The sequence below is a fragment of the Cynoglossus semilaevis genome, chromosome 5, assembly GCF_000523025.1.
Source record: "Cynoglossus semilaevis isolate Cse_v1.0 chromosome 5, Cse_v1.0, whole genome shotgun sequence".
NCBI classification, from domain to species: Eukaryota; Metazoa; Chordata; class Actinopteri; order Pleuronectiformes; family Cynoglossidae; genus Cynoglossus; species Cynoglossus semilaevis.
In genome coordinates, this window is record NC_024311.1 from 19,221,896 (window position 1) to 19,247,735 (window position 25,840).

At 43.3% G+C, this 25,840-nt stretch overlaps 3 protein-coding genes across 18 annotated transcripts in view; all 3 read left to right on the forward strand.

Moving 5' to 3' along the window:
• atosa (atos homolog A) overlaps positions 1-10,141 on the forward strand; it is a 27,770-nt gene extending 17,629 nt beyond the window's left edge. Inside the window, exons 1-13 of one of the 4 annotated variants that reach the window (XM_017032571.2) lie at positions 930-1,099; positions 1,224-1,408; positions 2,088-2,284; positions 2,773-2,898; positions 3,402-5,274; positions 5,434-5,559; positions 5,907-5,995; positions 6,775-6,865; positions 7,580-7,738; positions 7,879-7,947; positions 8,373-8,572; positions 8,664-9,033; positions 9,068-10,141. In XM_017032571.2, the coding sequence (XP_016888060.1) occupies positions 1,364-1,408; positions 2,088-2,284; positions 2,773-2,898; positions 3,402-5,274; positions 5,434-5,559; positions 5,907-5,995; positions 6,775-6,865; positions 7,580-7,738; positions 7,879-7,947; positions 8,373-8,572; positions 8,664-8,817 (3,129 nt within the window). In that variant the 5' untranslated portion in view covers positions 930-1,099; positions 1,224-1,363 and the 3' untranslated portion in view covers positions 8,818-9,033; positions 9,068-10,141. Of the gene's footprint in view, positions 1-929; positions 1,409-2,087; positions 2,285-2,772; positions 2,899-3,401; positions 5,275-5,433; positions 5,560-5,906; positions 5,996-6,774; positions 6,866-7,579; positions 7,739-7,878; positions 7,948-8,372; positions 8,573-8,663; positions 9,034-9,067 lie in introns of those variants that run through there. The other 3 variants (XM_025055535.1, XM_025055536.1, XM_008310977.3) reach the window with 3 other exon arrangements.
• Positions 10,142-10,864: 723 nt separating this feature from the next.
• arpp19a (cAMP-regulated phosphoprotein 19a) lies at positions 10,865-13,141 on the forward strand. Its single transcript, XM_008310975.3, has 3 exons — positions 10,865-11,080; positions 12,221-12,343; positions 12,715-13,141. Exons 1-3 carry the CDS (start codon positions 11,024-11,026, stop codon positions 12,883-12,885), a joined length of 351 nt encoding a protein of 116 aa, XP_008309197.1. The 5' UTR covers positions 10,865-11,023; the 3' UTR covers positions 12,886-13,141.
• Positions 13,142-14,918: 1,777 nt separating this feature from the next.
• myo5aa (myosin VAa) overlaps positions 14,919-25,840 on the forward strand; it is a 32,392-nt gene continuing 21,470 nt past the window's right edge. For 2 of the 13 annotated variants that reach the window (XM_025055467.1, XM_025055465.1), the window contains exons 1-5: positions 14,919-15,375; positions 22,091-22,201; positions 22,712-22,883; positions 24,753-24,897; positions 25,381-25,537. In XM_025055467.1, coding sequence (XP_024911235.1) covers positions 15,349-15,375; positions 22,091-22,201; positions 22,712-22,883; positions 24,753-24,897; positions 25,381-25,537 — 612 coding nt within the window. In that variant the 5' untranslated portion in view covers positions 14,919-15,348. Of the gene's footprint in view, positions 15,376-17,388; positions 17,747-22,090; positions 22,202-22,711; positions 22,884-24,752; positions 24,898-25,380; positions 25,538-25,840 lie in introns of those variants that run through there. The other 11 variants (XM_017032570.2, XM_025055470.1, XR_003049684.1 and 8 more) reach the window with 8 other exon arrangements.

Genomic DNA, 25,840 nt, shown 5'->3' on the forward strand with positions numbered 1-25,840 from the left:
CGTTCTTGTGCGGCCGGCGGCGGGCCAACAGCCCCCCCTCCCCCCCCCCCCCCCCCCCCTCATGTTTTGTGTTGGAGTGCGCCTCGCTCCACGTGCAGCAGCAGCTCAAAGGCATGTGGGAGGAGTTCCCTGGGAGAACTGTGCGTGACTGGTTGGCTGGCTGAAATACGTGTTCCTCCACACACACACACACACACACACACACATGCAACAGCTTATAGCTCACACTTCTGCAGAGCCAGCTGAAAGGGGATCTGTCCTCAGCAGCCCTGCTCTGATACTGAGGACACGGTGTCTGTGTCTCTGTCCTTACGCTGGACTGACTTTCACGGCAAAAAAAAAGAAATGTAAAGAAAAACAACAACATTGCACTCCGTGATGACGTTAGATTTGTCCTGGGAAAAGTCCAAAGATTGTTGAGGAGGCTGTTCCTGGTCCTGTTTCTGCTGAATATTAGCTGCCTCCTCCTGCGGGATTCTGGGAGTGTTCTGGAGAGAAGAGAGGAGGAGACGGAGCCAACAAGGGCTCCTCAGTCCACGGCTAAAAATATACCTTATTTTAGTTCCTAACTTCCACACTAACACAAACAGAGCAGGCTTCTGTGGACGTTGCCATGACAGGAGACTAACAACATCCTGGTGAACAGGCCACGCCCACTGCTGTACTGACCTGGGCCACCATGGCCGACTGTTAGCTTTGGAAAGTTAAGAGGAAGAAAGAAAAGCCTCTGTGTGACTGATCACCGTCCAATCACAAGGCTTCTCTGAAATTAGACAGCCAATAAAATCAAATGATACTTTTCAGTGTGACTTGTTGATGTTGATATTTTTTCCCAAAATGTTTTTTACGGATCAGAAGAAAAAAAACAGAAAAGGTTTTTTCTATTAATTGTTTTCACGTCATTCTTCGTCCAGGGGCGAAGTAAATGTGTGTGTGTGTGTGATGTCACGGGTGTGTGCGTGGTTACACCTCTGTGCTCAGCTGACATGATGGAGGTAAATACAACAACACCAACACTTGACTCATCAGCTGCTTCTCAAAACAAGCTTTTCAAGCCAAAGCTGAAACTCCAGCTGAAAATGTGAGGAGAACCAAACAGGTGTGATGACCACAGCAGTGAAGACTTTTATTTACAGCACGACTGTGAAACCGTGCTGCAGGTTTTTGTAGTGACATGTGAAAAAGAGAACGTCCAGTAACCTTTGTTTCTCTGCCTCCTCCAGATGCAGCCGAGGAGTTCTTCGAGTACGACGCCGAGGAGTTCCTGGTCTTCCTGACCCTGCTCATCACAGAGGGACGGACGCCGGAATATTCTGTCAAGGGTAGGACGGAGGGGCTGCACTGTCCACCGGCCCAGTCGGCAATGCCACCGCTTCACAAACACGAATGCAGCGACAAACTGCCCCAGGTAGCTAACACTGTTCCTGCCTCGAGGCAAACTCGATTGAAGGGGTTTGGTCAGGTGACTTTTCTGTCACAACGAAGGAAGAGACTCAAACAGTCTGAATATGAACTTATTGTCTTATGAACCTTCAGTACAAACTCTATCTATTTCTAAAGGCCTTACATTTAATGATGACACAGTTTAAAATTCTACAAACAAAAACAATACAATTGAGTCAAATATTGAATTTCTCCTAATGGATGTTCCTCCAACCAACCTTTTCTACCTGGAGGGAAACATCACAGCCTCGGTGTAATTACTGTGCCCATGCTCTGCCTCATTAATATAAATGGAGTGGAGAACGTTCCACTGCTGCACAGAACAGAGCCACAGCAGAGAATCAAAGGAACGGTTTCACAGCTCGAGAATTCATACTTCTTTACATTTTATATCTTTTTGTGCCACTGCTTATGCTCAAATGTAAAAGATATAAATTAGTTCAGTTAATTTTAAGTTAATTAAGTTAAAATGTGTTCAGTTTAATTAGTTATTGACCTTAAGGACAGGACAAGTCCAGCAGTGAGTGAAGCTCTCTGGAGTCATCTCTCTTTGATGACCTTATATCAACCATCACTAACCTGCTACCCTTGTCTGTCTGTGTCTGTGTGTGTGTGTGTGTGTGTGTGTGTGCGCGCTCACCTAGTGTCGGCAGGCGAGGCGGACCCGTTCGGAGGTGATCCTGCTCTGGAGGAACAGCATCCCCATCATGATCGAGGTCATGCTCCTGCCAGACTGTTGCTATGGTGACGAGTGCCCCCCGAGTGACCTTATCAGCGACCCAGTCATCAAACAGGACGCTCTCCTGCTGGAACGATGGACCCTGCAGCCGGTTCCAAGACAGTAAGGCCACATTAGGGCGACACAAAAAGGTCTAAAAAAAAGAAAGATTTCTCAACCTGGATCCAGGACATTTGATTTTTAAATAGTGTCGTTGATGTTTCCAGTGTAAAGGAACAACAAAAATGTTGTTAGTGTTTACTTTTGATCCAGAGAAAACGGCACATAAAGCTGCAGGTTTTAGCCCTGACTCCTGAATTTATGGGCCTGTAAATGTGAAAAACTAAACAGTAGGGGTTTTAAATCTTACAAAGAGAAGGTTGGAGCCAAATAAGTCTGTCGATGTTAAAAATAGAATAAGCAGGAAGATAAAAATAAGAAGAAAAAAAAACATTGAAATTAACTCTACACTCAGAGGGTTTGTTAGCCTGACATATTGGCACACTTTCCTGCTAACATGTGGAAGAAACCGCGTTCTTATTAACCTGACATACTGGCACGTTTCCACATCCTTTAGCTGTGGGGTTTTTTTTTTTTTTTTTTTTTTTCAGGAGTGGTGATCGTTTCATTGAGGAGAAGACCCTCCTGTTGGCTGTTCGCTCCTACGTCTTCTTCTCTCAGCTCAGTGCTTGGCTCAGTGCCTCACATGGCATCGTCCCCAGAAACATCCTGTACAGGTCAGACATTCAGACAACTGAAAACTTTTCACCTTGCAGCTAAATTGTATGAATAAAGGAACTAACAGTAACAGTGATGTGAGGTTTAGTCCAGTCATCAGAAAACTATAAATGTTCAGGGTGAAACGATACAGAAAAGTACCTCAACATTCACATCACGGTTCAGTACTTTATTATTAACGATACAGAAAAGTACCTCAACATTCACGTCACGGTTCAGTACTTTATTATAAATATGCTTTTGCTTTTTCACTGGTACCAGTCGTGGTGACATTTGGATGACGCTGTCTCGTCATGTTTGATGTGTGACTAGCGGTGTAGCTGACTTCAACTAAATGATGATGCGTTTATTTAACCCTGTTCAAACATTTGTACTGCACGTCCTGTTTATATACATCAGTGTGTACTTATACACCTCTAACAAATACATGTTATTATTATTATTTTAAAAATCCATTTTGTGGAGGTGATGATGCTCATGACTGACTTCCTGTGTCAATCAGGATCAGTGCTGCTGACGAGGAGCTGGTCTGGCAGTTTTCTCAGCCCCCCTCGGAGCACATTTTCCCCGTCCCTAACGTGTCCCAGAGTGTGGCGCTGCAGGTCCGTGTCCAGTCGCTCCCTCGACAGCCCACCTACCCCACCCTGGCCTGCAGCATCCACACCGGCCTGCCCCCGCTTTACGGAAAAACACCCACTCTCCATCCAAATTTCAACCACAGCCACGGTGGTCTCCCCGCCTTCAGAAAGACCCCGGACCCCGGGAAGGACGGCCTGCTTCACAACTCCAACATGTACAGCAAGAGCTCCAACTGCATGTCCAGTCTCCTCCTCAATGGTTTGCCCGTCCCTAATCTTCCCATCAACAACATCCCCATCAACTCCCTCCCCCACACGGCCGTCCCACCGCCCTTCAGCAAGAAGAGCCAGGAGCCTGCCGACAACCACGTCTATCAAAATGGAGATGTTCCACAGGTCAGCACGCCTCCACCTCAGGGCTCACCGCTGTTCCACAGACCTGCCCACTCTTCCACTCCCCCTCGAGCCCACTCCCCGTCTCCACTCCCCACAGGTAAGGCAGGGAAGTGGCTGTACTCCTCCCTGAATGGTTCTCCAGACTCTCCACAGCCGGAGGACAGCAGTGAGAGGTCAAAGGTGTCTGTCCCTGAACCTTTGAGGGCTTTTAAGAATATTTCCCTGGCTGAACCTCCTCGCTGCCCCTCCCCACGACCTGCTGCAACCGAAACAAATCCCCTGATTGGCTCCCTGCTGCAGGAGAGACAGGAAGTTATCGCCCGCATCGCACAGAGGCTGAACTTCTGCGACCCCACAGCGCCGCCACTCCCGCCCGGCCTTTTCGCTGGTGACAACCCTCCTAAAGCCATGTGGGGTAGTAACCACGAGGAAATAACTGCCAGTAAGACCAAAGAGCCTGAGGTACCGCCCTACGAGTCCATGGGAGCGCTGAGAGCCAGCCCCTTCAACACACCCCTGACTGACACTTCGATCAGCAAACGGGAGAGCCTCTCTCCTAAACCTGCAGCCTGCAGGAAGCTGAAGATGACTGAGACCAAGTACAGGGAGGAGGAGAGGAGTGGACAGAGGGACAGGGACAGAGACAGGGACAGGGACAGAGTGAAGGAAAAGGACTGGGATACTGACAGAGACAGAGACAGTTCCATTATCGCCCAGGCCGTGCAGGACATCACCAGACTCATTCAGGAAAGGCTGTCCGTCCCCTCACTGTCCCCCCGACACAGCAGAAGCAGCAGCCCTGTCCACCACACACACACGACAACAGTCACACACACTGTCCGCACATACTCGCACGTCACCCACATCCCGCAGACCTCGAACATTGCCACCAACGGCTACACCAACGGCCACACGCCCGGCCACGAACCTCACAGAAGCGGCAGCCGCACCGCTGCAGCGCCCGCGCCCGTTTGCACAGACGAGACCCAGTCCGACCCGGGGACCGACCGCCACTCACCCCGGGTCCAAAATGGTGCTCCGTTCACACTTGAAGAACCTTTACCTAATGGACAGTTGCACATCCAGACTGGTCAGTGTTTACGAACTCCCCCAAGCCATGAAACCCACTCAGCCTTGCCCACCTTCCAGAAGTGTCCACGGAATGTCCAGTTTTACAGTTGGACCAGTCACGGTGCCAGTCCAGCCACAAACTGTAACACAAACCACAACCACACGAAGCCTCAGCCTCAGCCTCATCCAACGACGACGATGACGACGACGACGACACAGAACTGTGTCCAAGCTCAGGCCGCAGCCCCCCAGGACGAGAACCAGGCTCCCACAGTGTGCCGATGGACCAGGACTTCTAGTCCAGATGTGACTCCACATCCTACTGTACTGGTGAGAGACACCCCCCCCCAAACAGCCAGGTCTTTTCATCCAGAAGAACAACAATTTCTTTTTTTGGGGGGGGGGCATCAAAACATCCTGGTTTGATAAATGCAGAGGATTCTTTGTCTCTGGACTGATGATAATCTTGTCCCCGTCTTCCTGGTCCAGCGAACTCACAGCCCCTCCCCGCTGCGTCCCTGCAACAGCTGGAAGAAACAGAACCGCCACTCTCTGGACGCCACAGCGACAAAGGCCTTCCACCCCTGCACCGGCCTGCCACTGCTGTCCAGCCCTGTAAGACACACACACACACACACACACACACACACACACACACACAGTAAACTGTCGACGTTTGTCATCACAGACTGAAAACGTCACAAAGGAGTTCTTTTAACATTACCAAGTGAATGTAAACCCACACACACACATACAGTACCATATGTGTGTGTGTGTGTGTGTGACTCCACGTGACTCGATCTGTGCCTCATCAGACGCCACGTCTTTATGCAGTGAAACGTTAAATCTCAGTTCTTTACCCTCCACATCCTGTTCTGTGTCTTTAATCTGACACTCAGACAAATCTGTTCCTGTTTACGTGTGTGTGTGTGTGTGTGTGTGTGTGTGTGTGTGTGCTGCAGGTTCCTCAGAGGAGAAGTCAAACTGGGTACTTTGACCTGGACACTTCTCTGACTGGCTGTAAGGGTTTGCCCTGGGCCTCTGGAAAAAGGTAAATAATTTATCACTGCGTCTCACTTCACTTCATCTACAGTCACACAGTCACGGAACTAATCACAGTCAAAGCTCAAACTCATCATGGAAACCAAGTCCAGATCATCAAATGTTCCCATTTGTCCTACATTTGATTTACAGTACAGAATAAACGAGGTCTCTCAAAATGAACCTGTTTACAGTGATAATTAATTAACAAAGTTCACAGATTCATCCCAGTTATCCACCGTACTATGTATATTAGTTGTTGTTGTGGTTGTTGCTGCTGTTGTTGTTGTTGTTGTTGTTGCTGTTGTTGTTGTTGTTCCTGCATCTCCTTCAAACCCAGAGGAGGTTCAGAGATGAGGTCACTGCTGCTCTGCTGACTGTTCCTCTCACACCACCACCACCACCACCACCACCACCTGCTGAAGCTCCACATCCTGATTCACACACATTCAGCCTCGTGGCACTGCCGCACACACACACACACACACACACACACACACACACCAGCAGGTGTGGGCGGCAGCTTCGTGCTGCTTCGCTCTTTTTGCAGATGTTTTCACACTTTGGTGTTTGGCGTCGTTTAAACGCACACACACACACACACACACACACACACACACACACACACACACCCGTTCATTCTCCCATTCAGTGGTGACAGTGTGAACATCTGTAATATTTGTCACGTCAGAACTTTAAAGACACTTTGATACATCATCACACACTGACCAGGTGTGTGTGTGTGTGTGTGTGTGTGTGTGTGTGTGTGTGTGTGTGTGTGTTTGCCAGGGTGTGTCCAAAGGGCTGCACAGATGAGTCACAGCAGCTGTTCAGCACCAGTGCTCCACCTGCCAGTCTCAGTCTGCTGGGAAACTTTGAGGTAAAGAATCAACGTAAACACACACTCCAACAGTCGTCTTACATTTAAAAAAAAAAAAATCTAATTACTTAAAGTCCAACCGGGTTTGGCAGCGGTGTTTCTTCAGTCTGGCTTCGATGAAAGAGTCACATTTACAAATGAGTCTGGAACCATTTTGTAATTCTGAGAAGCTTTAACGGAGATTGTTAAAGTCTGTGCCTTTGGTCAGAATGAAAAGAAAAACAAAACAACTGCAGCAAAAAACCAGGACGGCAGGAAATTGTTTGAAAGAAAAGTGCAGCGTTCAAAAATTAGTTTTCTAATAAAAACAGACAAGGCACAAATCTTAAAATCCTCTCAGTGCAGTCATGTCAGGAGCACTGACCAGTGAAAAACAAAGGTGAGGTAATAACACACACAGTTTGCTAATTACACTCTGTCATTATCTCTGATTCTAATATTACCGTCCAGATTTATTTGTTAACCAAAAAAATAAAAAGACTTTACATAAAAAAACCGTCCCATGTTCAGGCCTTGAGTCCTTGGTGAGAACAAACGACCTGAGTCGTGTGATCAGGTTTCAGCTCATTAAACTTGGATCCTAAAGATCAGCCTGACTTTAAAAATAAACGTTTGTGTTTATATCACTGTCTTACTACACATAAACATGAACCTGTCACAGTTTCATTCTTTTTTAAAGTCAACAATCTGTGAAACTGGACTCTGCTCCTGCAGGAGTGTGTGCTGAACTACCGCCTGGAGCCTCTAGGGACAGTAGAGGGATTCACGGCAGAGGTTGGAGCCAGTGGTTCCTTCTGCCCCAGTCACCTGACCTTACCTGTGGACGTATTCTTCTACAGTGTCTCTGATGACAACGCTCCCTCACCATATATGGTACGACCACTTCTCTCCAGTCCAGTCCAGTCCAGTCCAGTCCGGTCCAGTCCAGTCCAGTCCAGTCTAGTCCAGTCCAGTCCAGTCCAGTGTTTGAACGTCCGTTTATTCTTAATGGTCTGTTTGTTTGTTTTTAACAGGGCGTCATAAACCTGGAGTCCCTGGGAAAACGGGGCTACCGTGTACCTCCATCAGGAACCATTCAAGTGGTGAGAAAACAAACATCCACCAACACGGTGTTAGTGCCAAAAGGGAGACAGAGCCCCCTGGAGGTTCATGATGAAAGTTTAATTTTAAAGTATTGGATGTCCTTATTTCCAGATGTTATCTACGGTTTAGTCTTTTTTAGTGAATTTGTGCGACAAACGTTGAAAGGTTTTCCTGCTCCTGATTTCATTAGATTTTAAATTTATTCTACTATTGGAAACACATTCACTATATTTGGATCTGGGTTTATTTTGCAGTTCACACCTTAAATGTAACAAACATAGTTCTGATTGGCTGTCGGCCTCATTTACCCCACCTGTTTACATGACATAATCAGAGCTGATCCATGTCATTTCTTAAGTTGACTAATACGTGTTTGACAAACATTTATTGATTAACATTTGTTGTCTGTGCTTTCTGGTCTCAGACCTTATTTAACCCAAACAAGACGGTGGTGAAGATGTTTGTTGTGATGTACGACCTACGATCTATGCCAGCTGGACACCAGACCTTTCTACGACAGAGGACCTTCTCTGTTCCCGTTCGCCGTGAATCAAACAATCAGACCAGCAGGAAGCCTCTGGCCATGGGCCACGGACGCACCTTGCGCTACCTCGTTCATCTGAGGTTGAACCACAGACCCTTTGTCTCTGTCCAGCACCGGTCATTTCTCTGCTCACTTTTAACCTTCTTGTGTTTGTTTGTCAACTCAACACAGGTTCCAGAGCTCCAAGTCTGGAAAGATCTACCTCCACAGGGACATCCGCCTGCTGTTCTCCAGAAAGTCCATGGAGGTGGACAGCGGTGCTGCCTACGAACTCCAGTCCTTCACAGAGTCGCCTGTCGACCCACCGTTCTCCTCTCGCTGCTGAGGTCTGACTTGTCCGTCCATCGTCCACAAGACGTTTCGGTGACCTCTCAGTACCAGCGATATTGTTCAAAAAAACAATGAGGACGATCAACAGCAGTGGACGACATTCTCCAGTCCTTTTACTTCACCCTTGAATTTTACCTCTGCCACCAAGAACAGATGAAGGGGGGCTATGAGCCTGAGAAAACGTAAACCTGTGTGAGTTTTGATGGGAAAGGTCAGCTGATGCTGTGTGAGTTTTGATGGGAAAGGTCAGTGTCAGTGTCAGGTTAGAGTCAGTGGTCAGTTTGGGCCCCAGCTTAAAAAGATGTGAAGATCTGACCAGTTGTTGTTGTTGTTGTTGCCGCTCTTTTGTTGACTATCTTCTCTGTCTCAGACGGTCGTTCCCAAACGTCGCCCCCTTCTGTACTGGTGTTGACCTCCCTGACCCCCCGTACCTCCAGCTGCCACATCAACACATTCACAGCAACTGCTGCTCAACTTCACATCATTAAAAACACCGTCTTTTTTAAAGAAAATCTATTGTCACTGAGCAAAGAAAATACAATTACAAACCAGTACAACTTCTCCTCTTTAACACATGTAAGGAAAATACTTAGATCAGGATGACGTTACCACACCAGGGGGAGCCACTCCTCACCCTGGGAACCTCTGCTACCAGAGAGATAGTGGACAAAACAGTTCAGGCTCCTTTTCTGTTGTTTACTGATATTAATTTGACTTTAACCAACTTTATTTAAAGTGTGATTTATTTTTTTTTCTTTTTAAAAAAGCAATACGACACCCTGACAAAAGCTAAGATGTGAACTCGACTTGAACCCTGGGATTCTGAGCACAGAGTGGGTGAGGGGGAGGTGGGGTACCAATGAAGGCTGACCCTGAGAGACACGTTGCAACGCCATCCCATTGTCTGAGAAAAAACCCCACAAACGATGGACCATTTAAGAAGTCGGACAAGCAATCAACCACGATTCAACAGAAAACATCACAGCAGGACATCAGAAGTGCACTGTGGATTTTTTTTCTTCCCAAAACTGGAAATGAAAAAAAAAAAAAAAGTTCTAATACTTTTGTACTGTTACAGAACCACTTTATCGGAAGTGTTGCAATAGAGAGAAAAGATAACCTTAGTTTAGTGTTTACACATTCACTTTCAGTTTAACTATCGTCAGTTTTATTTAATATTTAAATTAATATTTCAGTTACTACTTGTGACGTCTGTCATGCTAAGATGATGTAGTGCAAACTGTATATCATAGTATGTATTTTTGACATTAATATTCAAATCTGAAAAAAAATATATCTATATTATCTTCTGAAGCAAACTTTAGCTCTGCTGCGTCTCTTTGTTCTTTACTCTCTTCATACGGTCACACCAGGTGTGATGGAGAACCAATGCATCAACACACACACAATACTGTGTGTGTTGATGCAGAGGTCACGTCATGAAGACACCATGTCAATGTCCACACACCTCACGTGGTGTAATGGACGTGATTCAAGCACTAGACACTGGTCCCAGACCACACTGTGTCCTAGTGGATTGACCTGAGGTCAGGGTTAGGACAGACCTGAGGTCAGGGTTAGGACAGACCTGAGGTCAGGGTTGGTCAGGGTTAGGACAGACAGACCTGAGGTCAGGGTTAGGACAGACCTGAGGTCAGGGTTAGGACAGACCTGAGGTCAGGGTTAGGACAGACCTGTGGGTGAGTGCAGGGATTTCTTCAACATAATGCCAGAAATTGTGACACATACAGGCAGTAATGTCGATCTCTGCAGCTCTGCTAATATTCTGCTGCATGAAATCAAACTTGTTGTTCTGTATGCAGAGCAATATTTAGTATCGGTTCCTGAAGAAAAGGAATGGCTTCGATTAAGACGTTTTCTCTAAGCAAATACTTAGAAACAAAAATGTTATCTTCACAATATATATATATTAATATTTCTATAAATCCGTAAACATGGACTTAAAGTAAACATCCTAAGGATGCTGTAGACGTGAAGCATAATCTAAGTGCACGAGCACCAGAGGAGCCACACGTGAGCGCGCCCGATGACTTCGGGTGTGACGTAGTCGGTCTGGTGCAGCAGGAGAGTGAGCGCTCGGCGGCAGTAACAGTCTTGTAGGAAGGGAAAATAAGGACGGCTGTACTTCGGATCTCTGTCCAACTCATTCTCTGCTCCGAATTCACCGAGAACATCTAGACATGTCAGAGGAAAACGAAGAGACGCAGGCGGGAGAGGAGACTTCAGTGGAGGATAAGGTAAATAAACGTGCAGCGGTGGTAGGAGGTCGAGCTTTGCACTCTCTGCTGTTGCTAATGCTATGTAGCATTAGCATCATTTTCGCCTCGGACTCTTTTTAGTTGATTTATCAACAATATCTTGCAGGTAATTCTAGACTTTATTAAAATCGTGAAATCACACGACATAGTTGTCTCACCAGGATGTAGTTTGCTGCCCGACTTTACAGAGTCGGACGATTGCTGTGTATGTCGGGTGTACGGCTAACGCCAGTGTTAGCTTAGCGGCTGTCATTGACATTAACACTGGCGGCTATGCCGTTAGCTAAAGAGCTAACGCTAGCTCATCCAGGAAAATAACAGCACACCGAGAGGACCCCTTGTTAGTCAAGCTTGTATCGTGGTAAGTTAACTCTAAAATGTAATTCCAACTACCGATCCCAGCTACTGCCATCGCATTTATTTAGCTGCGTATTTAGTAATATTTGATAACCACTGTTACCAACGGATTGCTAGTCTCAGAACACAGAAGTATCACAAAGGAGGAATTTTCAAGAATCACTTTATGGCTTTTTTTTCCATTTGGGAAATGGCTGCCCTTAAGTTCAAATTCTCTTTATTTTCCCAGCTTTCACCTCTTGATTCAGGGACGCCATTGAAGCTGGAGCCAATCCCAGCTGTCACATACAAAGATTGATAGCTGTAATAGCAATTTACCCCTAGACCTGTGGTGCATTTATGCTGTACAGTTAACATTGAAATGGACATTGCTACCGTTCATTTTTCGTGGGCAGAAGTCGTCTAGTCTGTGTCTAATTCTCCTAAAATGTCTAATATCAGTCATTATTTATCCTAGTATTCTCTCAAAGATCATGTCTATTATGTCAAGTCTGATTACATGTGGACATAAAGAATGAGAACAAATAAAATGGAAAATATACCAAGAGAAAGATTCATCACTGTGTGATAGAGAGCAGGGTTGATCTTCATTAACCCAGTGACTGACAATGTTACTTATCTTTAATCTCCCAAAGGAAACCACAGAAGAATTTCGATTTAAAATTCTGAGGAAATATACAAGAGATTCATAAGTGTGCACGTTTCCTTGTGGGTTTGTGAGTTTTCTAGCAAAAACTGCAGTGTCTCATGTTTATTTTCCAGGAGTTGCAGGACAAGGTGATCAGTCCAGAGAAGGCTGAGGAGGCTAAGCTAAAGGCCAGGTATCCAAACCTGGGAAATAAACCTGGAGGCTCTGACCTGCTCCGCAAACGCCTACAGAAGGGGGTACGTTGTCACCTGGGTTGTCTGTTAGACTCTCAGACTTCCATAAAGTCACAGTGAAGTTGACGTTAGGCAGTGAGTCTGAAAGAGAATTTGCTACAACAGGTGAATGTGTATCTATTTAAATATTATATAGTATATTTTGCAACAGGTGAATGTGTATCTATTTAAATTCTCTAAATATTATATAGAATATTTTTATAATCTTTTCTATGTATATTGAAATAAGCTGGTTTCCAATCAAAACTATATTTAAAACAGATACATATTTTTTAGAATTAGAATATTCTCCCGTTCAACATTCCCTGAATTTGTCTTTGCAAAATAACAGTTTTTCTAACTTCAGTGAACATTTCATGTTATTGTCTTTGCAGCAAAAGTACTTTGACTCAGGGGACTACAACATGGCTAAGGCTAAAATAAAGAACAAACAACTTCCAACTGCTGCACCGGAAAAGACAGAGATCACAGGAGACCACATCCCCACCCCCCAGGACCTGCCCCAAAGGAAACCCTCCCTCGTGGCCAGTAAACTGGCAGGCTGATGTACTCACAGCCTTGACATCTCCTGCTGCACCTCCCAACCCTCACCCTCTCCTCAAGTCTCAAGAGTTGCAACACTAACTCTCCCATCCTTCTTATGGTTCCGTCCGTTCCCAGCCTCCACTTTGTTCTCAGCGGCCTTAACTCTAATCATCAAGATCTGGTGTTCTTCACTGAATGACCTGGCTAGCTGATTTAAATTGAATATTTTCACTCCCCGGCTCCCTCTCTTTAAATTTGTCCCTCAGCCCCACCCACCCCCAGTATTTTCACTCCCCGGCTCCCTCTCTTTGCATTTGACCCTCACCCCCACCCCCCCCACCCCCGAAAACAACTTCTCCTGTCACTGTACTTTTACATTTCCATTGCCCATATATTCCTATTTTTATGTAAAATAGACTGTAAGACAGAACAACTAATTGCGAATGTGACAAGTGAACTGTGACTCTCATGATCAAAAAAAAAAAAGGATGATAAGTATCATAGTGTTAACTGACAGAAGAGAGGGCAGCAGCAGCAGCACCTGGTGTGATTGGACAGCTTTGGTATGGGCTTCTGGGAAATCTTCTGTACGTGTGGCCACAACAAGAGTAAATCACGGCCCTTAGAGAGAAACATCACATTTGTATCACCCACTCAGCAGTTAGTTTCTGTGATTAAGTACAACACGGTGGACAAGCGGTGTTAAACACCCGTGGGTACAGAACAATCTGGGGTTTGTTTAAATCAGTTCTGACATAGTAAACAGACATTTCAACAACAATTAGAACAGGCAGAAGGGAATGGTTGATTCAGAATATTTGAGGTGTTAGCCAGCATTTTAGCCTCAAAGTCTCCTTTGGACAAACAATGCAGTTCCAAATGTTTGTGATCGAGGCAGCTGGTGGGGGGGTGGGGGGAGGGGGCTGTAGTGGACGTGGCCTGAAGGTCAAACTACCGTCAGATGGGACCAGTCTTTGTAGCTGTGTCAGTAAAAAGTACATGTATGTCTTGTCAGAATATTTGGGGCAGATTTTGGGGGGTGCAGAATGAAGAGGTTGGTTTCCTACGTCCATGACTTGGGTGAGGGTGAACAGTTTGATCTTGAACCTGTCTTTGCTGACTGGATGAGATTTACCTGGTGGTAAATTGAAGCTAGAGCTGCACCTGTCTGAACTGTGCATGTGCGTGGCTGCCTTGCTGTCACTTTATGCCATGTTTTGTAAATAAAATAGTTTTGCACAAATGTTTCCTTGCATTTTAATTGTGGTTCTAACTGGTTTTATGTCTTAATTTCAGCGCCCTTTCTGCGGACTAATTAAAGAGCTGTAACTAAGTCTTTTATTGAGTTAAGAGGCTTTGACTAGTCTGATTCACAGAGCAGTGACATGTCAAGAACATTCAATCAGTGACCTGGTTGGTTATGTTGAAGAACAGAGACGTCTTAGCTGCTACAAGCTAGCTATCCCTCAGGTAAGTTCTCCAATACTTCCTGTTTCAAACTGAACACAATGGAAAACAAAAACAAAGAATGATCACACTTTTAGATATGTGTAAATACGTACACATGTCCAGCTGTTGAGGGACTTTGACTTTTAGTCTTAAAGCAGAGAATGTTGTGACGTCCAGCAGATGACATGCAACGTTGAACCACCAAACAAGCAGACAGTAGAATTTTATTACACTGCACAGTTTGGCTAATAAATGTAATCATCATAATAAAGGTTTTGTGGTCCTGGTGGTGGCGCTGTTGTTGCTGTAATTATGACAGCCCTGTTTTCCACATAAAGTTTCAGAGTTCGTTGAAGAATTCACCGTGGTTATGACATTAGTGGGGAATTTTAATGGTGTGTGTGCAATAACATGGTAATTAAAACTGCAGAACATTCTTCTAGTCACTTCTATAGGTCATAACCGTATCATAACGATCAAGCAGAACATTCTTCTAGTCAGACAGACAGTCAGACAGACAGACAGACAGACAGACAGATAGATAGACAGATAGATACAGTAATTACCTTTATTGTTTTAAAAGAGAGAAATTCAAGGATCCGAAACTTTATCCAATACCAACATGCAACGTCACCACGAGATATTCCATCTTAAAGATAAACTCCTTTTATTGGGGCATTACAAAGCTGTAACCACTAGGTGGTGCAGTTTCCAGGGCTACCAGCTTACCTCCTGGTGTTTGGCTGAATCATTTCATCCATCATTCCCAGAATGCAAAGTGAGACGCCGAAATCTCAGCAGCAGCAGGAGCAGCAGGAGCCTGGAGTGGTTCAGGTGAACATGGCCATCAGATAAAGGAGTAAACATCTCCACTCTGAGTTCACCGACAGACAGACAGAACGACAGACAGACTCCGTCTCCCCCCTTTTTCCTGCCCCCGCTTCATGAACACACGCAGCGGGTCTCGTGCAGTGTGGGGAGCAGCCGCCGGAGTCTTACCGCACACCGGAGAGAGGACGTAGCCGACGGCGGTCATGGCAGCGTTGGAGCTCTACACCACGGTAATAAGAACACGCAGACACCGACGTACACAAGGCTGAGTCTGTGAGTGGTAGCATGTGAGTCGAATGAGCAAAAAACTCTTGGAAAATGTTGACGTCTCTATGTTTGGCCGCGGGAAGTGTGTGTGTGTGTGTATGTGTTTGTACATGACGTTTTCTTCGGCGGTTGAAAATGAATGTGTGTACTTCGAAAACCCGCCGCTGCCGCTGCTGCTGCTGCTGTTGTTGTTGTTGCCGCCGCCGCTGCTGCTGTTGTTGTTTTGTGTTGGTTGTGATGTTTAAAGAACAACATTAGGTGACAGTGATGACGGGGCTGTAACTGACACAAACGCCACCTCGTCGTTGTCTTCACTCAGCGCTATTTTCCGCCACCGACCTCAAAAAAAAGAGAAAAAAAATCTGATTAAACCCAGCCATGCTATTTTTGTGACTAGCATTATCTCATTTAAAACATTATAACATTAACAATGTCCCCTGTGAGGCCTTCATCGTTCACCTCCCCCTCCTCCTCCTCCTCCTCTTCCTCGGAGGCTAAGATGATGCAAAGGCGGTGCCAGCCATCATGGAGGCTTTTAAATCAGAACATCTTTGTCTTCGGACTAAAAACACCGCGGCTCTCAGACGCCGTGGTGTCGGTTCTTCTACGTCACCGGTGCCGTTTGTTCGTCAGCTTCGTCTAACGCAGTTGTTTGACTGACCGTGAACCGTGTGACGGTTCGTCAACAGATGCTGCGACCAGTGCAGCATCCGGACCCTGTAGCATCCTGGACGGTGTTAGCACCCGGACACAGGCCCCGGGGCTGCGGCCGGGCTGTGACTGTGTGACAGTGTGACAGTGTGACAGACCCACAAGGTCATCACAGGTGGTGCTGTAGGAGATACATGACTTAAAAAAAAAAGAAGATTTCACCCCTTTCTCTGTGTCTTTGTGTATCAGTGTGTGTATCAGTGTGTGTGTGTGTGTGTGTCGTGCATGAGTCATCCACCGTCATTGACAGCTGGTGTGTTCAGATTTAACCACTAAAAACATGTCTTTTACAGTGACGTTTGTCCTTGACTTTTTTATCTTTTTTACATTTGACTCTATCGCCACAGTTGTTTGTTTCAATCTGGTCTGTGACATTTTTATTTTTATGTTTTTTGACAGGGACGTGTCCTCACGTTGTTGACAATAGCATCAGCTGACCCAGTCCTTGTTTGACAACCACTAGTCTTGTCGTAACAGACAAAGAATTTGTCCTGGTCCGAGGTTCCATGGTTGGATGATGTTGTATTACTAGATACTACACAGAACTGTTGCACCATTGAATCATGAATTTATATTTGTTTCTGTTCATAACATTGAACCGTGAGGCCCAGCGACATCGTCCTGGTTCAACCATTTCCGATGGTCAGATTCTCTGGTCAGACCTGGTGTAAACCTCCTGTCACCCATCTGTGGGTCGTGACCTCTCTGACAGTGTCAACTACAGTGTCAGTGAAAGCAGCCGGCTCCTGGAGTACAGGTGAACAACCTACAGTCAGACTGTAAAGCTTTGATGGTGGTCAGTATCCACAGATGTGTGTGTGTGTGTGTGTGTGTGTCAGGGCGACCTTATAAATAGTCCCAGCTGTGAATGGTGGAGTGTGTTTTTCCGCTGATATTAGTGACCTGTGTTTCCGCTGCACTGGTCTAAAACACTCGGCCCTCTGTGTGGGTCGGGGTCGGTCTTGAAGCAGCATGTTGAGTGAGAGTGAGCTGGTTAACAAACACGTGCAGTCACATCCACATCTCTGAGCTGCAGCTGCTCTGCCACAAATAATCACCCGTTTCTGTCCAGTGGTTTCTCTAACATCCTCCAACTGGACACTGAGGTGAGGACTGAACCACGGGACAACTACAAAATGTCAACTCACCAGTAGATGTTACTTCAGCCGAGGACTACGTTGATTATTTTACCACTTCTTTATTTGGTCAAAATGACAAAAATGAACTCATTTATTTTGGTGTAATATTTTGGCTGATGTTTGTCTTTTTTTGACATTGTTAAGACAGTTCTATGAACCTTTAAAGTCAGGACATTTATTCACAGCCAGAGTTTGATCATGTCAGTGCGGACGTGACAGTAACGGTGACTTTCTGTCAAGGTTTGGTGGCCAATCAGTGTCTGTTTGGTCTGAGAGTCTGTTGACGACGCGGTGGCTGTGATGGAGGATCAGGAAGGACTGGTCTCTGTCCCAGGGCGTCACACCACGTCTCCGTACAATGGGCGGTCTCATCCTAATTTGTGTGGCTGTTCTTGACTCCGCAGCTGGAGGCTTCCTGTAGACTCACAGTATGAGGTAGAGGTTTGACAAGATGGACTGGGAGATGGAGTTTATGTTCAGTGATGTAAGTGTCTTATTTTCTCTTTGTTTATCAAGCAGGTATCTGGACGTGATGTGGCAAAAATGGTTACGTTAGAATTACGTTAGTCAGCGAAAGAAAAGGCTTTTTTATAAGGTCAGTCAGTGTGATGGACTGACAGACTGACAGACTGACAGACTGACCTCTGGGTTCATCTGGACTAAAGTCAGTCTGTGTCTGAGTAAGGCAGGCAACGTGAGTGATTGAAATGTAACAGGTATTTTGCTTGTTTTTCAATCTGAATGTCACCATCACTGTTTATCAGAGGATTTATTTCTGATGTGGTTTTGCACAGAGTGATGTGGGGAGTGTATTTATGAACACATGTAAATATAGATAATTGACTGTCCACAAATGTTGACATCTAAATGTTAGAAATGTCAGTGTTTGAGTGAAATAATTCCAAAAATATCTCATGTTAAAGCAGTTGTTGATGCTCCAGTCAGTGTCTTTATTTTTTTTTTTAACTTCTTTTGGTAATAGACAGTGGAGCTACAATGATAAGCTAAATATTGGTGAAAATCTGACAAGTTTTGATGATATCATTTTAAAGTTGAATAGAACCTGAAGAGATGAATGAATGAATGAATGAATGAATGAATGAATGACTTCTGTGATGTGACTGTGTTTGAGTTGCTTCAATCCTTCATAAAAGTAATTGTTTCTGTTGTTTTTGGTTGGTTGACAAAACAAAAGTTCTGAAATCTTTATCATTGCTCGCATTTGTAATATTTTTTTTTTTTAATTTTGTTGTAAGTTAAAAAAAATCATTTTCATTGCCCTCCTCAGTTCAGGAAAGACTAAATATTCATATAATAATTATTGAGTAACTCGTCAACGACATCCACATTTCTAACGTCTGTGTCTCCATTACTGAGCTCCCTCCAAACCTCCAAACCTCCAAACCTCTAAACCTCCAAACCTCAGCATCATGCTGCGTCTGCCCAGCTGAGCAGAAAAACAGCAGATTCTCACGAGTGGCATCATGTGACAGCCTCTATACTCTGAGACTCCATTGACGGAGTCTGCAAAACACTTTTCACATTCCTGTCCACAACCCAACCCTCCACCAACCACTGTAGTGTTTTTAACGTGTGAACGTGGTTCCACGTTTTTGAATTAAGTTTGAGAAGTAACTCAGTTTCTGGATGAACCAGTTGTCAATCACACTCTGTGACAGATTTCACTCGTATATTTTACAGTTTACATTTACTTTATTGACCTTATTAAGAGAGAAAGATGAAGCCACAACACATCAGCCAAAAATAGACCAAATTATTGTTTTTATATGTTTCCTGTTCATCTTGATCAGTGATTCCCAACCACTGTGATGCAGAACTGATTAAGTGTTGATTAATTAGCTCTTTGTGCTCAGTCTTTCCTCAATTCCTTTGACCATATCAGTGTTGTGTTCAACTCAAAAGTGCCAGGTTTTAAATTATGAGTAAATTGAAACTTGTATTTTATGACACATATTTCTGAGACATTTCTGTTTGGTGCTGTGGAGTTTTTATCATGTCAAATATATAACACAACAGACACAGGTTAAGGTTAAGACTAGTTAACGTTGACAGCTTAATGTTTACTTATCTGCAGCGTTTACTTTAGCAGTAAGCTGTGGCTAAATGAGAATATAATGAAAGCCACGGCGTAGTTGACTGAAACAGGATTAGCAGATGTTAAACCTTTAGGAAGAATTATCAGGGCCTGGTTCTTGGTCTCAGTTGAACCAGGATTATCATCTGCTCCGTCTTACACCACACCTTCAACTCCAGCAGCTGTGAAATGAGCTCCTGACAGGATGACATGTACTGGAGGTGTTAATTAGTCAGTTAACGACCAACACTCAAAGCACAAACTGAATCATTTTCAAATCTCAAAATAAAGATCTTTGTACTCAGCACTTTGATAATAAACACGACAATAAGTTCAATTTTCACTTTTATGCAGTTTGAATTCTTTAAGACTACGATGTCGACGCAGTTTCAACTCCAACTGATTTAATTTAGTGTCTGTAATCATTTAGAATAAAACTGTAGTCACGTGACGGTGATAATGAACACAGTCAACCTTCAGAGACATTTGTGATGAATTTTTATTTCACTTTAATTTAACTGTGATTCACTAAAAACATCACATCTACTCTGAGATAACAGTCCACAGTCAGTTTGAGGTCTTTTCTTCATGAAGTAATTTATTTGTAAGATTCTATTATTGAAACAACAAACAGACAAACAGAGCCAGCCTTAGGTGAATGGAGTCAAACCCTGACCCTGACCCTCAACTCCAGGGATCAGTCACACGTTTTACATTTCTCCAGGCGTCAGTTCTGCGTCCGTTGATTGCGTGTGTGTTTCTGTGCGTGTGATTATGGTATTGTGTCTGTTCTCTGAGAGGAGAGCAGGTTTGGAGCTACAGTAGATAATTGGTGCAGTTCTTGATTTGACACCAGCTCTCACTCCTCCTCCTCCTCCTCCCAGTGATGGTGTCGTTCTAGACAGAGGTGAGAAGACAACATCAAATATCAGACGGAAAAGAGAGGTTGCTGTTTCTTTCCTGTTCCCTGAGACAGAAACATGTTTTTAAAACAGTCTGTCGTTAGTTCCTGTTTTATGTTGGTTTGGTTACTAATGAAGTGAAGCTTTTTGAGCTACTAATTAATTGCCTAAATTCCAACATTAATTGAAATACAATACTGTTTGGATTAGATGGTCTGTTGGTTTGTTTGGTTAATTGATTATTGATTGGTTTCATTTTTGTCATGTTGTCTGTTGTCTGGGTTTCATTTTTGTCATGTTGTCTGTTGACTTCCAGTTGACTTCCTGTTGGCTGGGAATAAAACCAGAGTTTTTTTGCCTGGTAGTATGCTATGCTATGATAGCCACCGTACCATGACCCTCCTGTTCTCAGACAGACGGACGTGGGAGAATTTTCTTCACTGAAATAATATAATATGAAATAAAGGGAATGAAAAACCACTGGTTTGTGATTGGTCGTTTGGCTGTTTGTATATTATACGGTGACTAAACTGATGTCACTTCCTCATTTGATCTGAGGCTGCAGCTCTGAGACAGTGAGGTGGACGCTGGGTTGTTGTGAGACGGGCATGTCATGATTCAGACGATGGCAGTGAAGAGGCAGACAAATGGATGAAGTGTGTCTTTCCGTCGTCCTGGACAATGAGGTCTCTCTGTCACAGACTCTGTCGTCAGCAGGCTGAGAAAAGCCGTAAAATGTTCGCTGTTGGTCCTCCTGAAAGACTGTGTGCTCATAATCATGTGCTCCACTTACCCAAGGCCTCAACAATGTCCCAGCAGTCTTCAGGACACTCAACAGTCTTCAGGACACTCAACAGTCTTCCAGTCTTCAGTTCAGGACACTCAACAGTCTTCAGGACACTCAACAGTCTTCAGGACACTCAACAGTCTTCAGGACACTCAACAGTGACCTGCTGTCTGCATCTGGACACAGATGATAATTCTGTAAATATTAGTTTGTGTTTAGTGTTTGAACAGGTTATTTATAATAACAGGTGACAGTGAAGCATATATGTATACATGTATGTATATATATATATACTATATATATATATACTGTATATATGTATATGTATCAAAATGCCTTTTCTCCAACTGCTGCTTGTTTTTTTATCGAGTGTGTTTTTACACCAATTAAATTATCAACATTATGCACTGATGCAGTGTTAATTATTGTATTTAATGGTCAGATGGTTTTAGGTTCAAACAGTCTGACACAGTCACATGTTTGTTCATTTCTCTGTCGACCTCTTGGTTTAAAACTCTCCAGATAAAAGCTGACCTTCTCTCTCATGGACTGACTGACTGACTGACTGACTGACTGACTGACTGACTGACTGACTGACTGACTGACTGACTGACTGACTGACTGACTGACTGACTGACTGACTGACTGACTGACTGACTGACTGACTGACTGACCCGACTCTTTCTCCGGTCGTCTGTTAAATTCTTTGTGTGCTGGATTCCTCGGCCATGTGACCGTCAGTGTTCGTCGCTGTTTCTCCACATGTCTTTGATCAGCTGATTACCTTCAGTCACAAGTCCTTGAACAGCCACAGAAACGTAACCATGCTACGTGTGTTTGCCATCAAACTCAATGATTATAATAAGTCAGTTAGTGATGTGGGTTATCTAAGAACTGCTCTGAGCTCAGCCAAACCTTGGGCTTTCCCTCGCTGTATTATAAAATAAAGACATTTTCCAATAGATATTATTTCTCAGAAAGCTTTCATAAGAATATATATACCCACTAAGATGTGTGTGTGTGTTGTTTTCTGTTGTTTTTCAGCGTGCTCGGGTTTGGATCCCTGATGTGGAGGAGGTGTGGAAGTCTGCTGAGCTGATTAAGGATTATAAAAATGAGGATACGTCCCTGCAGCTGACGCTGGAGGATGGAACGGTGAGGATTCAAGCTGCACTGTGTTGATTCAATATGTGTTGAGGAAATATGTCTCCACTCTTCTATGAAATCCAGGGTTTTGGTCACAAAGCAAAAAATAAATAAAAATAAAAAAATCTTCTACACATATGTGAAGATTTAAATTGTTTTTTTCCCAATGACCTGATGGTTTCAGCTTCAAAAACCGCTGATCAAATATACAGACAAATTAACTCGATAATGATATTTTCTGATGTGATTTTAAATGTAAAGACTCAGTGTTCAAGAATTAGAGGCTTCTTTTAAAAAGCCATCAGTGAAAAAGAGATCCTTTCAGTCAAGTTAAAAAAAAAGTGTGAAAATTGTCGATGACATTCATGCTCCGGCTCCAGGGCTGTGTCTAATTGATGATGTGTCCTGTGATGTTTTTAAGGTGGCTGTGGCTCTGTTTATTATTTGAGTGTTTGCCTTTGTGTGTGTGTGTGTGTGTGTGTGTGTGTGACCCTTCTGATTTTCACGCTCATCCTGTAGAACATTGAGCATAAGCTTGATCCCAAGAAGAAGAACCTGCCTTATCTGCGGAACCCTGACATCCTGGTTGGTGAGAATGACCTCACGGCGCTCAGTTACCTCCACGAGCCCGCCGTGCTCCACAACCTCAAAGTCCGCTTCATCGACTCGAAGCTCATCTACACCTACTGTGGTAAGAAGGTTCTCTGAGCCTCTGACAGAACACGGTCGATGATGATGATTAGGAGAGTCTTTCTTTTATTCATCATAGTTTATCTTCTTTTTCTTTCGGCTTTGTCCCTTTTTTTTCAGCAGTTGCTGCAGCCAATGATTGATTTCCATCTCTCCCTGTTCTCTGCATCTCCTACTCTGACTCCAACTATCTGCATGCCCTCCCTCATTGCATCCATACACTTTGACCTTCCTCTCTTTCTCCTACCTGGTAGCTCCATCTCCAACATTCTTCTACCAATGTATCCACTGTCCCTCCTCTGCACATGTCCAAACCATCTCAATCTGGCTTCTCTGTCTTTTTCTCCAAACCTTGCTGTCTGTGTTGTCCCTCTAATGACCTCATTCCTGATTCTGTCTTTCTTTGGTCATTCAAAATTGGTCAGTTTTTGAAAGAATTGGTTAAAATCTTTCAACATTTCAAAATTTTTTGGAATTTTTTTTTTTGGAAAAATTATTTTGAAAATTTTTTTTTCAAAAATTTTTTCTTAAATTATTTTTCTTGAAAAAAATTTTTTTGAAAAAAAAATTTTTGAAAAAAAAAATTTTTTGAAAATAAAATTTTTTGAAATTTTTTTTGAAAAAAAAATTTTTTTGAAAAAATTTTTTATAAAAAAAAAATTTTTTTTTTAAAAAAAAAAAAAATTTTTTTTTTGAAAAATTATTTTTTGAAAAAAATTGTTTTTTGAAAAATGTTTTTATGAAAAAAAATTTTTTGAAAATTTTTTTCAAGAAAAATTTTTTATTCAACTTTTTTCAGGAGTTGCTGCAGCAAATGATTGATTTCCATCTCTCCCTGTTCTCTGCATCTCCTACTCTGACTCCAACTATCTGCATGTCCTCCCTCACTACATCCATATATCTCCTCTTTGACCTTCCTCTCTTTCTCCTACCTGGTAGCTCCATCTCCAACATTCTTCTACCAATGTATCCACTGTCCCTCCTCTGCACATGTCCAAACCATCTCAATCTGGCTTCTCTGTCTTTTTCTCCAAACCTTGCTGTCTGTGTTGTCCCTCTAATGACCTCATTCCTGATTCTGTCTTTCTTTGGTCATTCAAAATTGGTCAGTTTTTGAAAGAATTGGTTAAAATCTTTCAACATTTCAAAATTTTTTGGAATTTTTTTTTTTGGAAAAATTATTTTGAAAATTTTTTTTTCAAAAATTTTTTCTTAAATTATTTTTCTTGAAAAAAATTTTTTTGAAAAAAAAATTTTTGAAAAAAAAATTTTTTTGAAAATAAAATTTTTTGAAATTTTTTTTGAGAAAAAAATTTTTTTGAAAAAATTTTTTATAAAAAAAAAATTTTTTTTTTTGAAAAAAAAAAAAATTTTTTTTTTGAAAAATTATTTTTTGAAAAAAATTGTTTTTTGAAAACTGTTTTTATGAAAAAAGATTTTCTGTCTTTCTTTGGTCATTCAAAATTGGTCAGTTTTTGAAAAAATTTGGTTAAAATCTTTCAAAATTTCAAATTTTTTTTTTGAAAAATTATTTTGAAATTTTTTTCCATCCTGCCTGTACTCTATTCTTCACCTCTCTTCCACAGTCTCCACTGCTCTGAACAGTTGGTCCTCAGTACCTAAACTCCTGCACCTTCACCACCTCTGCTCCTTGTAGCCTCACTATTTCACTGTTCTCTCTCATCATAGTTTATGTTCTGCTGATTTGTTATCATTTAATAATAAATATATCTTTATGTCACACAGTATTTTCATCATTCCACTCCCACTGTCCCTGGACTTCTAGGTTCATAAAGAGTGGGAACTGAATGTTGTTCTTGAACTTCTTGAACCACTGTGAACTCATCTCACCTCTGTGTCTGTGCCACAGGCATCGTTCTGGTGGCCATCAACCCGTATGAGCCGCTGCCGATCTATGGAACTGACATCATCAACGCCTACAGCGGTCAGAACATGGGGGACATGGACCCACATATCTTTGCTGTGGCAGAGGAGGCGTATAAACAGATGGCCAGGTGTGTGTGTGTGTGTGTGTGTGTCACCTGAGTAGATATCCTTCCAGTCTCCTGGCTGCTCAGTCTCCCCCCCCCACCCCCCTTTTTACAGTTTGTGGGTCAGCGCTGAGACAAAAATAGCCGAGTGGTCGGACTGTCTCTCGTTTCACGTATATATTTCTTTTATAACGTCGGTCACAGCAGACGCTTCTGAAACAGAAAAATATACTTTACATTTACTATGTTTAAAGTATTTCACAGAAAATAAGACTGAAGCTCAGATTAACACTTTATAAAGCTGAGTGTGAGAAACACCCAGATACAGTTGATACTGCAGCGAAGCTCAGGCTCAGGTTTGGGTTTGGGTTCAGAGACTCTGCGTATCGTTCATAGAATATTTTAGGGTATATTTTCTGTCACGTGTCTGTGACTGTGCAGCTGCATCTCTCAGTAAAATAACTAAACAGAGTTCTGATAATTCTGATTGATCTTTTCCATTTTCAGGGATGAAAGGAATCAGTCCATTATTGTGAGCGGAGAATCTGGAGCAGGAAAAACGGTTTCTGCCAAATATGCCATGAGATACTTTGCTACAGTCAGTGGTTCTGCCAGTGAGGCCAATGTGGAGGACAAAGTTCTGGCTTCTAACCCCATCATGGAGGTGAGGATTAGATTATCCTGGATCATCTTCAGCCTCACGACTGAATGACAATAACAGGTTTATTTGTACGACTTGAGGAGTTCTGAGGTATAATGGTAAATAAATAAGTCATATAATTTGGAAAAGTTTGGAGGGAGGGTTTGCCCATGTCTGATCTAAGGTGTCCCCCACCCTCGATGTCCAGTGACTGGGATTGAAGGAACCACCGTTGTCCTTCCTTCTTGCATCATTTTCCCTGGACTGAGTGAATTCTCTGTATCCAGTATATTCAGTGTGATTGTTCTGGCCTGAGGCTGCGCTGAG

Excerpts from the sequence above, each read along its gene's own strand:
- arpp19a (XM_008310975.3), top strand. The coding sequence starts at position 11,024 with ATGTCAGAGGAAAACGAAGAGACGCAGGCGGGAGAGGAGACTTCAGTG. Across the intron at positions 11,081-12,220 it reads AGACTTCAGTGGAGGATAAG|GAGTTGCAGGACAAGGTGAT; the intron begins GTAAATAAACGT and ends TTTATTTTCCAG. Across the intron at positions 12,344-12,714 it reads GCAAACGCCTACAGAAGGGG|CAAAAGTACTTTGACTCAGG; the intron begins GTACGTTGTCAC and ends TTGTCTTTGCAG.